General features: G+C 41.5%; 1 protein-coding gene across 2 annotated transcripts in view; it reads right to left on the bottom strand.

Annotated features, from left to right (window-relative positions):
• Positions 1-19,597, bottom strand: part of PTPN5 (protein tyrosine phosphatase non-receptor type 5) — a 52,806-nt gene extending 33,209 nt beyond the window's left edge. Inside the window, exons 1-4 of one of the 2 annotated variants that reach the window (XM_075163044.1) lie at positions 19,479-19,597; positions 7,236-7,418; positions 6,184-6,303; positions 4,279-4,362 (exon numbers count right to left, since the gene is read on the bottom strand). In XM_075163044.1, the coding sequence (XP_075019145.1) occupies positions 4,279-4,362; positions 6,184-6,303; positions 7,236-7,397 (366 nt within the window). In that variant the 5' untranslated portion in view covers positions 7,398-7,418; positions 19,479-19,597. The remainder of the gene's footprint in view (positions 1-4,278; positions 4,363-6,183; positions 6,304-7,235; positions 7,419-19,478) is intronic. The other variant, XM_075163043.1, reaches the window with a different exon arrangement.
• Between the last annotated feature and the right edge of the window lie 3,527 nt (positions 19,598-23,124).

Here is a 23,124-nt window from a genome sequence, read left to right as displayed (position 1 = left end):
AAAAAGACACATTTTCTCACTTCCCCAGGGAACTACTAAAGCATTACTGTAAGTTACCACAGTTGCTGAATAAAAAAAATGCATAAGCTGCTTTTCACTACTATGCCATCTAGTATATACATCAGTGTGGGACTGATCTATCAGGTGCATCTATAAAGACAGAAGGGTACATTTGGGAAAGAAAGATTTCATCATAAAGGCACTCCTTAACGTAAAAGACCCCTTAAAGGTCCCTTCTGGGCAGGACATCACTTAAAACCCGTATTTAAAAAAAAAAAAAACAAAACACACACAAAAAAAAAGAAAAGAAAAGAGCTATCACTCAGCTAAGAAAGAGGGAAAAATAAAGAAAACTCTCTTCATGCAACTATCTGTTGCCCACCAGGCTGGCATTCTAGAAACCTTGCTTAGCTCCATCACTACATTATTTTCAATGTTCTGCTAATGACTATTTTACACCTTACTCCTTAAATTCTGATAGAAGCAGGTGTTTTCAAATTGCAAAGCCGCATGACATGGGCTGCATCAAAAGAAGCGTGGCTATCAGGTCGAGGGAGGTGATTCTGCCCCTCTACTCTGCTCTGGTGAGACCCCCCCCTGCAGTGCTGCATCCAGCTCTAGAGTCCTCAGCACAGGAAAGACATGGACCTGTTGGAGTGGGTCCAGAGGAGGGCCACGAAAATGATCAGGGGGGTGGAACAGAGGCTGAGAGAGTTGGGGTTGTTTAGCCTTCAGAAGAGAAGGCTCCGGGAAGACCTTATTGTGGCCTTTCAATACTTAAAGGGGGCTCATAAGAGAGATGGGGACAGACTTTTTAGGAGGGCCTGTAGCAACAGGACAGGGGGTAATGGTTTTAAACTGAAAGAGGGTAGATTCAGACTAGCTATAAGGAAGAAATTTTTTACAATGAGGGTGGTGAAACACTGGACCAGGTTTCCCAGAGAGGTGGTAGATGCCTCATCCCTGGAAACATTTAAGGTCAGGTTAGACAGGGCTTTGAGCAACCCGATCTAGTTGCAGATGTTCCTGCCCACTGCAGGGGGGGTTGGACTAGATGACCTTTAAAGGTCCCTTCCAACCCAAACCATTCTGTGATTCTATGACTCTATGTCACAGAGTAAGGTAACAGGTAGGTAGTGTCCTGGTTTTGGCTGGGATAAAGTTAATTTTCTTCCTAGTAGCTGGTATAGTGCTGTGGTTTGAATTTAGCATGAGAATAACATGATAACACACTAACGTTTTAGTTGTTGCTAAGCAGTGCTTATGCTAAGTCAAGGACTTTTCAGCTTCCCATGCTCTGCCAGCAAGGAGGTGCACAAGAAGCTGGGAGGGGGCATAGCCAGGACAGCTGACCCAAACTGGCCAAAGGGATATTCCATACCATATAATGTCATGCTCAGTATATAAACTGGGGTGAGTTGGCCGGGGGGGCAGTGATCACTGGTCAGGGACTGGCTGGGCATCGGTTAGCAGGTGGTGAGCAGTTACATCACTTGTTTTTCCTGGGTTTTGTTTCTCTCTCTCTTTTTGTTGTTTTCCTTTCCACTACAATTTATGATGATGATGATGATGATGATTATTTTATCTCAATCATTAAACTGCTCTTATCTCAACCCATGAGTTTTCTTACTTTTACCCTTCCGATTCCCTCCCCCTTCCCACAGGGGGGAGGGTGAGCAAGCAGCTGTGTGGTGCTTGGTTGCCGACTAGGGTTAAACCACAACAGGTAGGAAGGGACAAGGCTCATCTGCCCTCTCTAAACAGCCTCTCCTTCGTAATGGCACCGTTAGAGAGAACAATACTGGGCAATACGGACCATTGGTCTGACCTTACAAGACATTTCTTATGTTCTCGTTCTCTGCGACTTGTCCAGAGAACAGGCTGTCACACAGAGACATTCGTGCCTCCACTCTAGCTAGGAGACTGTTAGCACAGACCACAGGAATACAAAACAGAGCAAGCTTGACTACATGGGAACTGTTATAAAACTGTTTTCTGTACAAAAGTTTTAACCAACACTTAAAAATGAGCCAAGTCTGCTCTCATCTACACTTCTTGGTATAACTGTTCACTTGCAAAGCAGTTCAAACCGAGATCAGAATTTTTAGTCACAGAGAGCTTTCATTTAAAGTTACTTGCTGTGCTAAGAATGGGTCAGCAATAAAATGTTTCCATCCAGCAACAACTAGGTTGGATATGCAGAGAAATCACACCCCTGCTATTTTGATTTCCAGCTCAGAATGTTTTGCTGCAAAATTACCTAGAATTCACACAGTTCATCACAATTCTCAGATGTCTCATTTTTGTTCTTTAATATTTGCAATTACAAAATCACCAGAAGTTTATTTTTTGAGGACAAAATCAATCTGGATAAGGAACAGCAGCATCAAAAAAGTGGAAAAATGCATAAGCCTGGCTAACTTCCTTGACTACATCAATGACCACAATTATGGAGGCATTAACACTAACTACTTTGCCTTGTGAATGGTTTTAAAAAGCACATTCACCCGACACATTAAACAGAAGATTTTGCCACTGTGCTGCCTCTGAGTGAACTTAACCATGGTATGTAATATGACAAACTTTCTACCAGGGAGTGTGGCCAGCAAATCAAAGGAGGTATTATTCCAGTCTCCTTGGCACTGATGCAGCTGCACCTTGAATACTGTGTCCAATTTTACGCCCTCCAGTTTAAGACAGATAAGGACAAACTGGAGTGGGCCCAGTGGAGGACTACAAAGGGCCCCAAAAGGTATCTGGAGCACATGACCTTTGAAAAAGGTGGAGCCTGGCAAAGAGGAGGCTGGGTGATCTAACAGCAGCCTGCAACTACTTGAAGGGCAGCTCCAGAGATGATGCAGCCAGACTGTTCTCGGTATTGGCAGCTGATACCACAAGGGACAATGGCCACAAGCTGCAGAAATTCAGCTTGGACATTCAGCTTTGGGAAATCCAGATTAGACATCAGGAAAAAATTCTCTCCCAAGACTGCCATGCAGTCATGGCACAGGTAACCAGAGAGATGATACATCTTCTTCCCTAGAGGTTTTCAAAACCTGTGTAGAAAAATGCATGGCTGACCTTATCGAGTGTTGGCAACAGCCCTGCTTCAAGCAGGATATTAAGACTAGCAATCTCCAGAGGTCCCTTCCCACCAGCAGTGATTCTATGTTGTACTTCATCATACTGTGCATTACTCAAACAGCATGTACATGGCTGTACACGTACAGCTTCCTGAGCTGCCTGAAGGTGCACTGCTGTAAGAACAGCAGGTGATGTTCCACCTGCATTTTCAGTAACTGCATTCCCACTCTAACAGAACAGTATACAAGGGTATGAAAAGCCATGTTCAGTTAGAGCTCCCTAAAAAGAAAGAATTCTCCCTAGCTTTCCCATCTAGCACACACCTTTGTGCCATTACACAATCAATGGAGAAACACAATACACTCCTCCTGCTTCCAAACAGCTGACAGCTAACTAGATTAATTGTAGTCATGCCACTAATCTTGTTCTGCAGCTGGGGCCTTGGCCTACTCCTACAAGGGCATTACATTCACAAGTACACTGGTGCTCTGGAACAGCTACTTCTGCCACTTAAGTCAATGGGTGCTCTGCAGGTAATTCATAATTAATGGGACCATATTAGATGGTTCCATTACTGGACCACATCCCTTCTATTTAAGTGAAAATAGTTTGCCCATCTGTGGATGGAAAGAATAAAAACCATCAATGTAATCCCCAATTCATCAAGAAATTGGGCAAGAATAAGTGTAGTCGTGATTCCTCTGTGTAAAGCAAGCAGATAATTATATAGAAATAGCCCCAAAGATGTTGCTTTACCATCAACTTGGGCATAAGTTGACTTTACAGTCAACTTAGGCATATCAGCTTGGTGGCAAACTTTTTAGCAGCGCCTATTGCGACAGGATAAGGGGGAATGGTTTTAAACTAAAACAGGGTAGATTTAGACTAGCTATAAGGAAGAAATTTTTTACAATGAGGGTGGTAAAACCCTGGCACAGGTTGCCTGGAGAGGTGGTAGATACCTCATCCCTGGAAACATTCAAGATCAGGTTGGTCGGGGCTCTGAGCAACCTGATCTAGTTGAAGATGTCCCTGCCCATGGCAGGAGGGTTGGACTAGATGGCCTTTAAAGGTCCCTTCCAACCCAAACTATTCCATGATTCTGTAACATCAACAACTTCAGGTAAGTTAGACATCTTATAAAAACTCACTGAAAAAGGGCATGAATATAGTTTGCACAATATCATAACTTACCAGAGATCCTACAAATAACAGTCCTAGAGAAGCTAAAGACAGCAGGATGTATGACACCACAACGCTCCCGATTCTAGTCAGGTCCTGTGAAACAACAGAATTGACAGTGATTCATAAAGTATTTAGGGGCACTGTATAGTGTCTGCATGCATGTTCTTGGCAAACTGTGTATTCATTCTTGGATTTCCCATGTAGATTTAGTCATACCATACTCTTGTCCATGCAAAAGCCACCACTACCAACAGAAAAATGCCAGGCTTTGGAGAAGACTGAAATTGAAACCATCTCTAAGCCCCAGCATCTCAGAAAGGCTAAAAACTGGATTTCACGGTGAAGGCAAAGAGGAAATCTGCTTCCTACCCTCATGCATGCCAAAATTGTGATCTGGATCCACGATTCAATTTTGCAGCCTGGACCCATGTTTCATTGCCACAGTGAGTGTAATTTTGTACTGTGGCAAAGGGCTTTGAAAAAAGTTCAGTCCTGTTCCTGCATTTGTGGGTCCTTACATAAAACCCAGCCACAGAGGACTTTTCTACATTTTCTACACATTCTGTGAAATACCGTCAGATTCATTCACAGCACTGGCAGTGAAATTCACTCTGATGTCTTAGTTCAGCCTATTCTCAGTGGTAGGTGCAAAATACAATTCTAATGGACGTCAGTGGGCAACTCTGTTTCTGACCCACTAGTCCAGGTAAAGAGAAATACAGAGTTAAGAGCTTTCATTTCATTATTTCAACATCAGAAGATTTCTTTGCCTTTACTGTTTTCAAGTCTAAATTTGCACTGTAAATAGTGCTATAATAAACAGTCCTCAAAGATATGCATGAACATCTGCACACAGTCATACTAGGGGTGTTCTTGTGGTGCATTCTAGGAATCAGTTTCCTCCACACTGAATACTTATTTTAAGTCAAAATCCTATAAATCAGGGATTTTCTGTATGGAACAATTTGTTAATGATTGACTTACTGCAAATAAGATACAGGCAATGCTCTACGAAGAGCTCTGTGCATAATAAATCCAACTAAGAAAGGGCAAGGAAAAAGTGCTTCTTTCAAATAAACAAAAGAGCAGGTGACATGCAGCACATAAACATTGTTAAGCGAACACAGAAAACAGCCTGCACTGTACTTCAGCCACAAGCGGCACTGAGTCAGATTTCCTATTCGTACTGCATAGCCTCTGCTACAAAGATTATGTACAGTGAATCTAAACATTCTGATAGCAAATATATTTTGCCTGATTTATGAAAGTAGCTGCTCACCATTTAGTTAAGGTTCTGTCCACACTAGAGAAATCTGTACTGGGTATAATTACCCCAGAAATTTATCAGAGGAATCATACTGGTATACGTGTCATTATGCCATGGTGAGAAGCTAAGCAATTTTACTGGGGTAGCTTTGTAGATATAATTGAATCTGTATACCTAGTACACCTGAAATACTTTTATTGCACATGGATATGCTCTAAACACTCAACAAAAGCAGAATTTTGTGACTGAGTATCTTGTGATTTGCACCCTTTATGTGGATTGATCCATTCCTCCAGAATTTAAGTTTCTATCCATGCTAATAAATTAAGTTCCAGCTCTCCCTTTATTTGTGGGCTAAATCTTAGTGGGCTGATTTCTTATTGCTTTGTTTCATTTGTAATCATTTGCACATTATGAAAAATCTGCTGTGCTGATCTAATGTCATAGCCAAAAATTCAGCCCTTGAAGATAAAATATGTATCTGTTTTCAGAAAACTCTTTTCACTGTTTCAGGACACACACAGAATGCAGCAGTCACTATATGACATGAAGTACATGTGTATTATACTTCTAATAAGAGATATTAGAAGCACCACCCAAGGCTACTGACATCCACAATATAATCAGAGAGGAGTACAGGGACTTACCTCCCCTTGATCTGACAAAATCTGTTTAAATGGGGTAAGCAAGTAAGACAGCAGGTCAAAGGCATTCTGAGCTGCTGGGATGGTCCCATACGTGCTGTACCACAGCATCACGCAGAGAAGCTGTGTAATCAATCAGAAAATACATAATGAGCATCTCATTATACAAACATTCATTTTCATTTCAAGACTGCATAATTAAATAATTTAGTTCGCATTGATTTCGTGTTGATTATCATTTTTGCTTTAGGAAGTCAGGTACTTTCTAAGCTGTAGCTTAACAAGAATAAAAAGACTGAATTCTAAATGCTCAGCTACCATTAACTAGATGCGTATCACTAAGTTAAGCAAGCTTACTCTGATCTACACTAGCAAAAGGACTGCCCAGGGCAGCCTGTACATCGAAAGAGCAACAGATTCCTCTGACTTCTGAACTTTCAGCATTACTACTTTTAGATCAAAACTGGTAATTCAATTAACTTTGTATGTTATTGAAAGACTATTAAAGCCTATCTCATACTATGCAAAGCTCTCACAAATAGCCATGTTCACACACACACAAACATAGACATGTGGAAACATTTAATTTGGACCACTTAAGGTTGCTGCACACACCACAGTTAACATAAAACTACAAAAGCAATGATGTTATATTCAACACCCCCACAGAGAGGTATACCCTCATCTCCAACCATGAAGGGCACACTGCAACTTTAAAGGATATGCCTCCCAATCCACTTTTTGATAAGATGGTTATCTACCCCCATACATATCAGCTACCGAAGATGGATTTGTTGGGAGATGGGTCATTCGGCAAAGTAGGCATTTGCAGAGGGGCAGGGAACGGGATGGGAGTCTGGGACATCAAAAGGCAGGGGCTATTTGCAAAGCAAGGCTGAGAGAGGTGGCTGCAGAAATGAGAGGATGCTACAGAAAAGAGATGACTGCAGCTATGTCCATTGCTACATCTACAACGAATGAGGAGGAAACCTCCCAAGCCAAAGCAGCTTAAAAGAAGGGTCCCAGCATTTCAAAGTGACGACAAGCTGCCTTACCAGTATCTGTGAGAGGACAAACAGATACATGCTGTCTCCAGGCATTAATCCATTCCACCGGGCAGCCCAACCAAGCAGTGCTGTTTTCTGGGAGGTTTTCAGGGACTGCTCCTTCCTGTTCAGCTGTCCTTGTCGTCCTTCAGCTTCATCCACTGACTCCATACCAGCTGGATTGGGAAAGACCTTCATGTGAAAATGACATGTGCAGGGAATGATTACAGTATGTAACCCTGCAGCCACCGCGGAGCCTGCAAGGGCTATTGTTTTCCTAGAGACGATGGTTACCTCTCAGCTCTGCATCAGTAAGTGCGGCTCAGGATTGTGAGCGTCACGCTCTATTAGTGCAGCTGTATTCACCTGCCTTCGTCAGAAAAAAGTGAGTGTGGGCGGATAAATTATTTTCCCTTTCTTTCCGGAGGTGCAGATTCTGGGCTTTGTTGTTAATAAATTCTCATTTACATCGCTGCACCTTTTCGTTTTTACTTTTTAAAAGGAACCATCTGTGCTATTTCCCAGCTCCACACTTCCCGGCTACATGGTGGCAGAGAACCCATTTTGTCCCTCCCTGCCTCAATTTCTCTATTTCCCCTTATTTGTCTGCTTTGTCTAATTTGATTATAAATTTCTGAGGTAGAGACTGTTTCATGTTATGTGTCTGAATAGTGCTCAAGGGCTCTGGATTTTGGCTGAGTGTCCTAAGGCACTAATAAAATAGACTTTATTCTAATAACCCACTTCTTGGATGAATTCATACTCAAGAGCTATTTAATAATGTTATAATGCTATTATTCAGTGGAAATATACACTGGAGTGGCTAGTCCCTCAGTAACAGTATTTTGAACACAGTCTGTGTGATATAAATTAATTTACAAGCTAAAAGAAATGAAAGATCAGACCCATTTGGTGTAAGTACTACTGATTTACATCGTTCTACATGAGGAAAGCCCCAAGGCTGCGCTGGGTACAACACTATAGCCTTAAGCCTAAGCCAGCCACCTGTGCCCCAAGGAATGGCCACATTGCTGGCCCTTGCATGGTTTTTTTGAGGTCAGCTTTCTACAAAATGTTCCTCGCATGAGACATTTCTATATATGTCTCACAATAGTAACGCTAAGTCAGATAAGCATCCATAAACTAGCCATAGTTCTACTTAGGCAAATGAAACATAGGATCCATGTATAAGCTGAAGATCTGGCTATTGGTACAGTAAGAATGACAATATCCTGTTCTGATTTTTAAAATACAAAAATGTGAGGGTGGACAGGAACATGAGATGCTTATTCCCACTCTGTGATTGTTCTCCCTCCCCCTCACTGAAACAGACCTTAGGACATCTGTCCCTGCACAAGAGAACAAGGTGTTTGGGAAATGCTGATGGCTTCCTCTACAAGGTTCTCCATTCCCACAGCTGCCCAGCAATAAGAGAGTCATCACTGTGTAATGACTGGGGAGACCCAGAGACACAAGAAGGAGCACCTGCAAAGTACTATCAGGTACTTCCCCAGGAGCTCAGGTTACTGGTTTCTCATTTTCAAAGTATCTCCAGTCAGTTTATGATGGGTAGTGGCCTCAGCAGGGTATGCTGGGTATAACTGGTTATATGTAGCTATTTTCATTGCCTTTACACAGGTATTTCTCAGGAAGCATAGAGAATGTGCATCTAGACAGACATATACCCATGTATGTCATACCATAGGTATGGCTGAAATTAACTGACTATTTTCCAGGAAGGACTCAGTACAGTAACTTGCATAAACACTATCAAAATTTCGTATTAAATACAGGTCAATAAAACATGGAAAAATATGGAACTAAAAAGATAAAATTAGAAGTGTCAACAATCCCAACCTGTATTTCTCACAGTGGTTAACTTCCTTCACTTCCATCTATATGTCTTCAACGCTAGAAGACAACCGCTTGAAAATAGCACTTTTCAAAGAAAAGCAGTTAGTTTCTGGAATAGCTGAAGAGATCATGGAAGCTCTACCTCTCTGTCCTCCACGCTCCAGCTATAGTCTGTGACAAACCCCCCCCAAGAAACACACAGAGCTCAGACGCAGTCCTTGGTGTCCAGGGACACTGACCATACGTTTCACATCTCACTTCTGATACCATGCTACATACAGCTGGACTCAAAGTTCTCCAGGTGGACAACAGAGTAGCCACTTTAAGCAGTCACAGTTAAGGATGCCTAAATACTTTCAATGCTGACCTTTGTTTTCATTTTCTATAATGTGCTAAAACTTAACAGTTAAAGTTGAAAATTTTCAAGCTTCCAAACTGCTTCATGTCTCACTGGATTTAGACAAGAAGTGAGGGGAGAACCCTTGTTAATGTTTGCCAATTTTTTTCTGCTATTTTTGCGGGATGTTTATGCTCTGTGTTTTGGAACAGGAATTTGAAATTCAGCAGGGACAGAATCTTGATGTCAGAAATTATTTTTGCCATCCACACAAAAAGACATGCACCTGTGGCTGAGACATAAACCTTCAAAAATATCTATTTACATATAGTTTATTATGGCTTGCTGCTAATGTCTCTAACCTTCCGTTTTCACTAAGCATGTTTTAAGTCCTACTTTTCCTTTATCTGCATTAAATAATGCACTTCTGTCCCTAAGAATGGCTAATGAACCTACTTACTGTTTTTCCAAATCCTATTGGCTTCCTTTCTTGGATACACCTCCCCAAAGCTCAAGATAAAATACACACAGAGCAGAACTATAACATATTTGGGAAGTCAACCAGAACAAGGAGCCAGGGAATGCAGATTTCAAGCTCAGTTTTCGAATATTTTTTATAAGTTACAATATTTCATATTTCAGATGACCTTTTTTTTTCTTTAACTGACCAAAAGCTCATTCAGCTGTCTTATGCAGCAGGTAAACAGAGTTTCTTTGTTTCATATCTGTAACAGCCTGAGATTTTACAAGGTCACTTCTGTCTAGGTTGGAAACAGAACCCTGACTCTAATATGATGACGTGAAGGCCACTTAACCACACGCCTTCTGGAACAAAGACGTCAAAGTTAGGGGATCGCTCTGTGTCTGTAACCATGGGGATCCATGCCTCTCCACAGCCCAGAAGCCCCATTCCTTGTATTCCCGTGTTGTCTAGCAACAGCTGTACAATTGTAGGAGTCACATTCTCCTTCTTATGACTGCCCTATATGAAGGACAATAGACGACTACTACTTTCAATTATTTTCTGCATAAGGTAGAGATCTGGTCTATGGACCTAGGAGTCCAGGATTCCACCTCTCCTGAATTGATACAGTTCAGCAGTTATCAACCGGTCTTTTCACCAATACAGTAAAAGACAATGGGGGCACCAGGTCAAGAACTAAAATAATGGAGAACTGTCTGAATTCATACATATGAATGTATAGATTAAGATTCATGTCTTGAGTATACAAAGAAAGTGCCTTGGATTAATTAAAGTCCACTCAAAAATTTGCTAGTTCAAATCACAAAAGATTAGATTTTAACAAACATAATGATGCCCACCTAGGGTTCTCTATTGATTTAACTATGTCAGCTTTAAACAAGACTTCAATTACCATTCACAAGTCATCTTGCAATCCTATATTCCTGTATTATTTGCCCGAATGGTCTTTTTTCAGTGCACAGATTAGATAATAAATGAGTGAGACATGAGTAAAGTTTTCTTGTGTCAAGGTCAGTGCGAAGGTCTTGATGGTCTTGAGGTCCATCTGACAAGGATGACTACATCCAGGAGGAGCGAATTAAGCCTCTCCTCTGCTAGTGATTTGACTGACAGTGAAATCTAACATCCATGTGATATCCTCCTGAATTCCTGCATCATGGAGATTGGGATTCAAGTTCCACAAGTACTTCTGCTTTGATGCAGGGCTACGCTTGCTAGAAAAAATCCTTTGGCAGAAGAATTAAAAGATCCTGACACCTGTAGCAACCATATTACTTGTTAAAGCAACTTGAAATTTCAGAACAGCACCATAAACTTAACCTCACTCTTGCTGTTCAGGAAAAGGAACTTTCTGGATCAAACCAGTGATCCATTTATCCTCTATTCTTTCCTTAAACGTAGCCACCAGTACAAGCTGCCAAAAATAAATAGCACACCGCTTTGCTATGGAATAATCTATACAGGGAAACATCTTTGTCCGCTCACAAGGTAACAGCTGGCTTCTGTAACTCAGACAATGCCCATTTTAAAACCCCTATGCCTCCATCTCTTTCTTTTTCTCACTTCGTATGTGGGTACATAAAGGGCAGAAGAATGAAACAAGAATACCTATATACACTCTCAGAAAAACATGTGCTTAGAGTACTAGACTTAACTGAAACACTGAAAGGCACTGTAGTAATGATAAGTAAGTCAACAATGCCTTGCAGTAACAAACATGCCATGCTCCAATCGAATGCTGCTGTGGGCGAGGCATCACCAGCTCTGTAACTCAGCTGATTCATACCTAGAGCCCTTAGAGAAAAACAAAACAAAAAACAACCCCCAGGACCATGTATCCTGGCTGTATTTCCTAATGAAATTAGCACATTAAAAAGAACTTGTGTCCTCTCTTGTGCATGGGTGCTAACGCTCAAGGAATTGACACAGCTCCGTTGGCAGACTTAATTTAACAATGTATTTTTGAGAGGAAAAAAGACTTGTTCCTTATCAAAAGGATCTTTATGATAGAAATAAAATGTACCCCAGCAATGAAAATATAGTGCTCATACAGTTATTAGACTTTTTACTTACATCCATCACACTGTGCCTGTGGGAATTATGCTTCTGGGGGATTGGGTGGTACTGCCTTTTCACTGGGAAATACAAATTTTAATGGTGGCTGCTTCTTCATTCATGGTGGAATCCCTGAGCTCTGTGGAACTACCCACCAGACACACAAGATAGGAGGGAAAAACAGGCCTCACCTGTTCTGCCAACTCTCAAGCTGCAGCAGTCAACACGCCACAGCAGCTCAGTTGCATTGTCCCATATTTGTTTTACATGTGTGGAGATCCCTCTGAACCTGTCTATATCTTCATGAGGCAAGAATTTACTCTATAGGAAGGGACCACAGTGTAGAAGCATTGCAAAGTATGAACATGCCAGCAATACTTCACATAGCCTCTACATCTTCAGATATCAAAATGCAACTGCCTGCTGAAATCACTGTTTCCCATTTCCATCTAATTGCTAGGGAGACCTGCTATTGATTAGAGAACAGTAGATGAATGTATACTACTGATATGGGTCTGCAAATCAATTGCTTATTTTCACATGCACCTAAATTGCATATGCAGGACATAGTCCTGACATTGTACTTCACGTACCTGGTCAAGGCCTTGTTAAACCTGCAGGTCATAAGACACACTGATTGCAGGCAAGTCCAGATGATAGCAAGACACATCAAAGCTGAATGAGCTGCCTCAGTGCACGTGAACGAGAGGTAGCTTGTGTTGGAGGGTAAAAAGACAGCTCATCTAATCGAAGAATGGAGCTTTAGGAGAAAGGTATCGGCTGAAAAGACATTCTATTTTTTGCTTGCCACTGCAGTATGAGAAAGATGGAAACAGAATAATGAGCTTTGGGACCAAAAGTGAATCTTTCTTTTGCACTGCAGTGGTATGGGAGGAAGTGAGAGGAAGGGGACCTTTCATACTTGCATGGCAAACACAACTTGTGTACGTACATTCCTCTCTCCGCAGGAAACCAACTGATGAGTCACTATTCTACAACTCAAACTTTTACTGAACTTCTTTATAACCAGCCAATCTCACATATTAAGGAGCTAAACATAATGACAGAAGCTGCATCATTACTGTTTACAGATGGATGCAATTCACCACCTAGGAAAGTATGTTTTTTCTTGATGCTCTCTGCACTCCTAACTCATCTGAGAAGTTATGTTAAAAATTACACTCAAGATCTAATGAGCTGTATTGAAAGCTGGGAATGCTATTTCTGACACTGTTATCCCAAAAATGCATCTCTCCCTCTGGCTGCTCCATTATTTTTTTTTTACCTTCCCAGTCATGATATGGTACTGACTACTTCTACTCTACTTGATCCCTGGCCTGCTCTGTTTACAAGAATTCGATACGTCTACCTTTTCCAAATTGCTGAATAAAACATTGACTGGGAGGAGAACATCTAGTTCCTAAAAGCATCCAGATTAAGAGCTGCAAAGAAAAACATTCCCAAATGCACTCTACAGCTACCTACTACTGCCTGATTGGAGATAGAAGGGATTTACAACAATGTAATTGCCTCAATACTTCCAATTCCACTCTGGAAAAAGTCCCAAGTTTCAGCTGCCAAGAACTTGTGGTTGGTAGATCTTGCATTTGTAACGCAAAACCACATAGAGAGCTACTTCAGAAGACACCAGACAGCTTAATTGAAATACTAGCAACAACCCGGACAGATCCACTTATCCCACTAAGTTTACCACTAAACACTGCAAGGCACCAAAGCAATTCTAAAATCACTTTGGTATCTAACTGGAAGGCCGTTAGATTCATCCAGTGGTCCTTTGTAGGACTGCAAACTGTAACTGCAGACTTCATTCTCCTCTCTATGTAACAGAGCTTAAAGAAGAAATAAGCCTGACATACCATTAATCCAAGTAAGATGTCCAACCAACTGTAACTACCATCTCTGACACATTACAGAGGAATAGAACACTCTTCATCAAGACTCAGTCTACACACCAGCAACCTGGTTGTCAGTCTCCCGTGTTACTTACTCTGAGATAAAATTCAGGTTACGGTTTCTAATGCTTTCAGTTTGCACTAAGTATATCTACCCTGGACCATAAGAATTAGCTGGGCCAAGCTACAGGTATTCATAGCTGTATGGGGAACAACTGAAATTTATAACGTTCAGGGATTCTATTAGGGAAACCTGGATGTTTCTGCTAAAATGATCACACTGGAAGTAGCCAAGAATATTGGTATTTAATTCGCTCTGATTCCTGGGTTGATACACTCATCAAAAGGAATGCAGCTGCTCAAGAGTTCTCAAAGGACACTGTTTCAGGCTCCCTGAAGATTCAAGAGAACACCACCCCATGCAAGGGTTTTTTTAAAATTTTTTTTCTTTTTTGGCGGGAAGGGGTGTTGGGATTTTTTGCATGTTATCTGCATCAGCCAAAAGGGAAAAAGTTCATCTGAAAGACCAAACTCTGGAACACAAGTCTGGAAAATTTGGTAACCACGATGCACACTACAGCTTTAAAACTGAACTTTTAGTAAGTACGACCACTGATATAAAGTGTCTACCTGCCATTGCTTAGTCTATAGAGAAAAATCTGCTTCAGTCCTCCCTTCTGAAAGAAAAACACAGAAACTGATAATAAAATACCACAACTTTTTGCATCATTACAAAACTGCTTAGAAAGACACTGCAATGGCCCCTCTCTAATACTGAGTGAGAAAGGTTAATTTACTCTTGTGTGACAGAGGACAACCCACAAATATAATCAATTTTCCTTTGCACTTGCTTGTCTGGGAATGGCAGCTAGCGTGCTTAAAGCCAGCAGCCTTCATTCTGAGAAAGGCAAATATTCTCTGTGGAGTTCTTGAGACAACAGTGCAGAGAGGGAAATGGGTGTCATTTACTAGCCAGGAAAAGCACTGAAGACTTGCACTTTTCAAGCTCAGCTGGTAGAGTCTGGCTGCTGCTTAAGCCAAACTCTGATTACCAAAATGGAAAGATGCATCAAGAGAAAAAGAAAGCAAGGAGGAAAGTCATGCAGAAAATCTGTAAGCAAGCCAGGCAGCGAACTGAGGTCTATGTATTTCTAGTCCAATTCCTCTCCCCTTTCAGTGGCAACATTTTTAACAAACTTGGAGAAGAAACTTTCCTCTCTACTTGAAATAAGTTCCGCTAAAAAGAATATGCAGCCCCTTCTCCCTGCTGGTGGGCTGCACAGCTCCATCCATAAATGGCCTATTCTCATCTCTGAGGGAACAGGAACCTGATGCCAGAGTGTGTGAAGAGAATAGTTGCCTTTCCACTCAGCAGCTCCCTGCTGAACTGCTGAGTCACACATTTTCTCTGCATTCATTTTCACACTGCTCCCACTCAGTCCACCTGCCACTTCATCTGGGATGGGTGGGAGGAAAGAAAAAGAGGTGAAGTCAGAAAAAATGTTCATGTTCACCCAGGACCATTATTATGATACTGCAGGGTCACATACAAAAGCAAGCCTGCAAGCTGCTAGAGAGGGATTGAGAAGAGAAATATCAGATTGCAAGACAAACTGCCTCCCCCTCTTCTTCTACAAGAGGAGACTGGCCAGCAAACAAGTTGCAAACCTCATCTGACTCCCAATCAGTCACTGATGTTACATGCTTGCTGACATGTTCTGCAAATTTCAGGCTTCAGACCAGGCCTTGAGGTTTTCCCTTTTTTCTGTGATTTAGAAGAGCTTTCAAGCTGCTGTGATTTTTTTCAACAGTCCAATAGGTACTGTGTGGTAACTGACTGGCTGCCACAGGGAAGTGCCACAATGGTAAGTGCCAATACCATCTGGGTAGATCCCAGTTCCTAAGGGCGTCTTCAGCTGAGTTGCTGCAGTGGAAATGTCCACCAGCCCCAACTTTCATCATTCAAGAAGATGAAGAGAAAAATCTTAGCCATCTTCTTGCAGATTCCATAAAACCCAAGCGTAACAGGAGCCAACATCTTCTACTACCTATTAAATTCTTACGTAGAAAAGGGACTCTGCTATCAGTGGTGGGATACATGTTTATCATGGTTATAGAGGGTCCAGACTGCTCTTCGAGTGGGCTGTACATATAGAAACATACATTTAATTAAATTATCAAGATAGTAATTTTTTCTGTAATTAGATTTCTGGACAGCACAGTTCATAGGTCATGAAAAAGAAAATGCCCAGAAGCTTCCTAGTTTCTTAAATCAATGATCTGAAAAAGCGCTTCTGAAACGGACTTTCAAACTAAACCAGGACAACTAATTCTTAACCTACTGCTACTGTTAGTATTCAGTAGAAAAACTGGGGGCTTGTTAGGAACTAAATAAGGATTTTGTTTTATTAAGCAGAATCAGCAATTCAAAAAGTAAGCCTGTTTTTCCCCATGAGAAAGAGTCTGTTCTTAGGTAATGTTCAGGCTTGCTTCTCAGTAATTCTTCTGGTGCAAGTCTGTTCGCTTGAAAACGTGCTTGCGCTTACAGGCCTGAAGTGCAAAGACAAAACCCAGTCTGAGAAGGGTTTAATGACATTGCGTTAATGTGTCTTTCTACATCAACTTCCACTCCCCACCTAGAGTGGCGTATCGTCGGGTTGCTCAAGAAATAGTTCATGAAAAAATACGATAACTGCAGGGGAAAAGAAATATGGGAAAGAAAAAAGCAAAACTTAAAACCTTCTCAAAGGTTTCCCATACAATTTTTTTGTTCCAAATAATCAAAAGTACAAGACAGCACTCTGGTCTATGAAGTCATCCTTGAAGAGAGAAGATACAGTCTGTCATCAGAGCCTTTGTTTCACTGAAGGGCAAGACTGGGAGACTTCGTTTGAGCTGCTGTCAAACTCTTCTTTCCTGGAAGAAACCAGATGCTCAAGACAGCACTACTCCCAGACCTGGAGTCCTACACAGTGCTACTGGCTGCTTAATATACCTAGTCCATCTAGTAAGAGAGAAAGTAACTTATTTGATCAGCTCACCAAATCTCCAGTCCATAATAATGCATATGAAACAGAGCTGCAAGGGCAAAGCAGCTCACAATACAGTTGGCTGACACCACCCTAGATCAACTGTAAGCCTCACTTACATGGGAGCAAGAAGAACACAAAATCATCAGGCACTCTGGTCTAGAAAGACAGGCCTCCCAGTTCAGCAAAGATGTACCCCTAGGAGCCATCAGAAGCAGTAAGGGACTGTCAGATAAAGCAACCATATAGGAAGTATATGATAGCTACTGTACCATCTGCTGGGCTCCGATTCTTCTCCAATACTCGTTATAAACTGCTATGTCTCTACTAATAATGGGGGAGTTGCTCTTAATTTTCAATGCAAGATTAGTTATGCCCTTGTCCACATATAAATTGTACTCCCACTATTAAATCAAATACACAAGAGGTTTATTCTTAATGGCTCTACTAATGCTTACAGGTCTGAAACACAAGATGTGTTGTTAAGCGCTGTCCTTTTTCCTTTTCTCCTGCGAAACATGTCAAGTTAAAGGATATGCTATTTCTCATGGCAGCTAGGGCCCCTAGAGCAGTGTTTGCTTCGAAACAATTAAAATATAAAACATGGTGTCAAATTACAGCTCTTTAAAAGTGAATGCAGACCCTCGGCGGGCAGAGACAGTGAATATTAATTTCTATTACACCCACACATAATTAGCATTTGCCACCTTTCAATCAGGGCTCTATTCAAAGCTGCTTCTGTTTTTTGCACACGGCTCTTTCCTCCTTTCCTATTAAACCCCTTACAAAAGGTCCATCCGATTACCGCTTAACAATTCGATGCCATTTTTTTTTCTTTTTTTATAAAGAATACATTTCTTTGTTATGTTGTTTTCTTCAGTGAAAGTTTTCAAGGGCCTGGTGATAATTTCGGAGGCGCCTTGAGCTTTTGTAAACAGATTGCAAGTTGACTTTCAGTGGACTTGGTTGTCCCAAATTATTCCCAGCCTGCAAACTCCCTTTAACACCGAAAATGGAAACCCACAAGGCAGCTCTGTAATTCCACAGTTAAAGAGCTACGGCTTTGACTGCTCATGAATCAGCCTTGCACAGAAAACATAGCCAGGGAGAACTGTCAACAGCACAATGATGCAGATTGAGATGAACAGGGTTGTTTCTGAAACAGGATAACCAACTCTCCCCTCCCAAACCCAAATTATAATTTTTGGGCCTTTAGCCTTTAACTACAGGATATACTTGAAAGTGCCTGAATGTATAATAAAAAAAATAGCAGCAAGAATTTAAAACCAGTCAAACGGCCTCTGTGATACAGGAGTTAATCTGACAATTAAAAGAAACAAGCACATTCTGGTTTCACGCACTTTTTAAAGTATTTAGTAGTCATACTACCATCATCTGAATTGGTTAGCACACTTGTATTGCTTGGAGAAAAGCATATTTCTTCTCATAAATGAATAACTTCTACAGTTCTAATGCTAATACCATTGTGTCTTTCTAATTTCTCTTCAGTGACTTACTAGCCTTGTGTTCTGTAGGTATTAAAACTGCTTTCTGCTCTGGTGAATGAGAGGGTTTGCACCTTGAAGCAGATGGGTGATATGCTGGCTTCCTGCCAGGTTCAAATGTGAACATTTTGATGTCATTCATTTGGGTATAGCCTGCTTTACTAACTGACTAAAATCTTATGCCCTGGAGCCTTAAGCAAAAACATTTAGGAAAACCACTATCACATTCAACATTTATTTCAAAGACATTATCTTCCCTGAGCAAAGTAAATTATATTAAGACCAGTCTCAACAATCATCTTCAGCCACAAATCTGATACATGCCTCAAGGGTTCTATCCCAAGTATAAGCATTTCACTTTCTTTCATGCATTTAAAAAGGCTATGCTTGCACTGCTTGGCTCCCTCAGAAAGCAATGGTATCATTCAGATACTATGACTTAGGCTCCAGAATAAGCACTTGTATAGATAACGGTGAGGACAGGAAGTCCACACTCAATTTTGTCTCTGTACTAGAGTACTATTTCCACCTAGGACTACTCCACTAGGGGCCCAAATGCAAAGCTTGCACAATTATGTATCATTGCTTCCAGTTCAGTGCTCTATTACCTCTGTAACTGCAGTCCCTTCATGTTAGGGGCATGCTTAGATTATTAAAATGTGATAAGTATAACGGTCTCATTAATCTTTCCTTCTCCCTAGCTAACCACATAGCAGCACAAAAAGCGAACAGTGCATGTAGAGGAAGCTAACAGTCCACTTTGTTTACTTGTGCCTAGTCTATATGGGTTCCTATACTGTACTCATCAACATGGATACACAGCCTTAAGTAGTGAACTAAAAAAAATACCACAGCTTGCCTTCTCATCCTCTTCCCAGTGAGGAAACATGCACAGAGCAATGTTTTGTCTAGATAGATAAGCAGACACGCACAAGTTGTTAAGGATCTATGTCAGAGAAGGTGAGACGAAAAAAGCACACGCTGATGATGAGCTTTGCAATTATTCTGGGAGGATTTTGCACCACTTGCCTGCAGTCATGAGCTTCACTCTACAGAACAATCCAAAGAAACAAACCTCTCATGGACGCATGCATCCCAAGGCTCCACTTGATCTGTGGTGACTGTACCTCACGCCACACAGCCTCATGCTTAGCTGACATTAATCAGCAGGTCCGCCAGGTGGTAAGCAAAGTTCTGTGGAGACATAATTTTGGATCCTGCATCAGCATTGCATTTCTGCTTCTAGCTTCAGGGCCAGCTTGGTATCAGCTAGCCTAGGGATTTTTGTTCTGTACTCCAGCAAACAGTGCAGAAATGCTCTTCGATACCTTAGACCAAGACCATTCTGGAGAGGACTGGAATATGAGCTGATGTTACAGGGAAGCAGGTGGCAGGTATACTGCATTTGTGGTAGGCAGAGCCGCCAAGGAGGTACACTTAAAACCTCCCATTGCTACAGGTGTAAAAGGTCTCACAGTATCTCCTATTCTGAGCATGAAAAGACAGCAAGTTATTTTAGCACCTCATCTATGCAACACAAATTGGGGCTATTCAAAAATATTGTTTTCTCAGGCCTTGATTAAAGCATTTCTTCCTTTTCAAGAGCTCCTAATTTCTTAACATTCAAAATTCAGGTCACAAAGGCACCAAACATATCCTTATGGACTCCTAGTTACCCCACTGTTCTGTCTCCATGCTGAAACACTGCTGTGTATATAACATATTTTGAAATACGGGTAGTCAATTGCCTTCCTTAGTGTGTTCCTTATGAAGTGTGAGTGACAGTATGTGTCAACGGGAAGCAAGATTTCATCCACACAGCTATGTTCCTGCTATGCTATCCAGAACACTTCATCTGCATTAACAGGAAATGCCAAACGCCTCATACCAAGTCTCTTCCCACACTGAGGTATACACTTGACTTCAACATGAAGAAGTTAAACCCGCACCGAGTTATCCTGTAAATCTCACTCTTAGCTTCTAAGGACCAATGCAGTGCTTTCAAACCCACCCCACCTCTGTCTTCCTCCACAGGGGCCAGATTCTACTAGAAGATTTTTTCCTTGCACCCCTCAACTCCCAGTGACAACTATGGGCAACACACTCTCTTGGTCCTTTTTCCTGAAGATAGCATTAATTAAGCTGGGAAGATCATAAGCAGAATGGACAAGAAAGAGCTACGTTTTATGCATGGGCCAGTAGAAGCACTGTGATCTATTTCAGGTATGATGAGCAGAGACACAAAAGACAAAAGATGAATCAAGGAAATATCAAGTCCTACTTTTGGGGGATAATTATAACATTATAGTCCATCCTTTCATCTCTACAGATCTTGAAGTGGTCTTACCAACCGAAAAGACATAGCATCACCGAATCCATACATGCATCCAATAGGAATAGCACTTTAGTAGCATGCAGAAAAACCTCAAGAACAAAGGAAGCTTCAGCTAAGAGCTGTTGCACAAGCGTTTTCCCGTATGGAAAATAGCACAGGCTCTTCAATGTCCTGGCAAAGGACATTCAGAACCTGCCAGTACCAGTGAGCATGTGGCAGTACAGTGAACACACAGGGTGCTAAAAGGGGCCATTTTGAGAGCCCCTGCACAAACGTGACAGAAAGAAAAATGACCTATTCTGAAAAAGCTTTCTGTATTTATCTTTGTCTCCCACAGAAGGCATACAAAATGGAAGGCATTTAGTGTCCTTCAGGAGCGCCATCCCTCTTCCTGAAAGCCTGCAAAATTGGTCAGATGAAACTTACCTATTTCAGCAGGAACGTTGCCTGTGCAAGGAAGTTGGGACCTAGCCCTGCAGCCTAGCCACCTCCCCTCCTATTTCTGGGCTCAGAAGTAAGAGACCTTTTTAACATACATATAGCGAAGACAAAGGCATTCAAACTGCTAAAGACTTTGCAAAGCAGCAACTTTGGACTGTCATTTGAAGGTCAGTCTCCAACATACAGTATTTATCTGCCTATAGTCAAACAACTGCTGGAGCAGAAAGGAGTTTTAATAGAATATGTTAGTTAATTAAATCTGGAACGTTAATGGGTTTTTCATAACACTGTGGCATTGTATCTATGAAAAGCAATGAAAAAATGGGTCTATTTAAAGTGGTAATAGCTGTAGTCTTTGAACATATGCTTAATGAATAAATCTGTTAGGAAAAAAGGCCTGTGTGTATTGGAGGGGGGTAGTATGTTTGTTCTCACTTAAAGTGTGCCATGATGGCAATCATCAACAGCAAATGCCTCTATTGTCAGGACTAAATAAAATTCCATTTGGCCATTTACTTTCAGATGAAACTGCTTTTTTTCTTTTAAATAACACATTCTTTTAGCTAAACAGCTGAGTTGAAAATAAAGCAATGCCAGATTCATGTTATTAAGGACACCTGATAAGCATTCATGCTCTTTGGTAGGTGCAAAGAACCACAATATAGTAATATCCAGGCAGCCTGCTACCACAGCATGAGGTGCAGCACGCGAGAAGCCAAATAGACTACAGTGAAGAGGCATTCAGCTCCCATGGTGAGAACAGTCTAACAACCCAGTGCTAACACGTATCGTAGTGGTGGGCGCAATTTCAGGGATGAAATTATATAGAATACAGTGCAACACAAAACCTGAACAGAATAGACTATTTAAAGCTTAGATGACAACCAGAAAGCTATGATGGCAAAGCACATGAGAACAAACTTGATCTATTGGGTTTTCATTTCCATGAGCAGGTGGATGAATCTAATAAGCTAGTTGATTTGTTTGTGAAATTAAAATGCCAATTCCTTATGCTGGGAAGTAAGTATGGAAAATATCCACAGTTAAGCCATAGCTGGCTGGGTATTTTTAAAGGAAGCTTGACAGATGTTGCTAAAATGCACCCCAAAAAAGTAAAATGTGTCAATACCTTTCTTCACTGAAAGGGTTGTCAAGCTGCCCAGGAACAGGCTGCCCAGGGAAGTGGTTGAGTCACCATCCCTGGAGGTACGTGTAGATGTGGCGCTTAGGGACATGGTTTAGTGGTGGACTTGGCAGTGCTAGGTTAATGGTTGGACTTGATGATCTTAAAGGTCTTTTCCAACCTAAATGATTCTATAAATATTTATTCAACTCCTCTTCCGTTCTCCCAAAAGCCATTCTCACAGAGTGCCAGAATCTCTCCTTTCTCCACTAAATCTGAGCGCTGAAGCTCCTCAGTTCCACTCTGAATGGCCCAGAAGGTTCACCCAGCCAGACTCCCCTTCCTGTTCTTTCCCTCAATAATATGCTTGAATATCGCTCTTCTTTGCAACATAGCCAGATCTCAATTGGAAGGCGCATTTTGTGGTGAAAGGGACATAGGGAACTCCCAGGTTGCATTCAACCAGACTTTATAGTGCAACACACTGCAGCTGGGAATCTAACAACCAGGTGAGACCACGCCATGATCACCTCTGCTTTGACAACTCTTCTCAGGTAGCAGGGTTGGGAGACTGCTCCTCTCTGCTTTTGGACAGTTGAGCACGACTCAACGCCTACTCTCCATCAGCTTTGCTAACTCCTCAGTCCTTGCTGTCCCTCCTCTTTCCTTTAAGAACTTTTCCCTGTGAACATACAGAGCAGATCCAGATTAACAAAGATCAGAGATCATGAGTAGGTAGAAAGAGATAAGAAGACAGACAAACAAAAAGCAAGTCTCAGGTTCCCAAGACTTCTTTTCTGAGAGGGAACTGTGATACAATGA

This window comes from Calonectris borealis, chromosome 14 (assembly GCF_964195595.1).
Source record: "Calonectris borealis chromosome 14, bCalBor7.hap1.2, whole genome shotgun sequence".
NCBI lineage: Eukaryota > Metazoa > Chordata > Aves > Procellariiformes > Procellariidae > Calonectris > Calonectris borealis.
The sequence above is the reverse complement of the archived record's forward strand: the minus strand, read 5'-3'. Positions and strand labels throughout refer to the sequence as shown.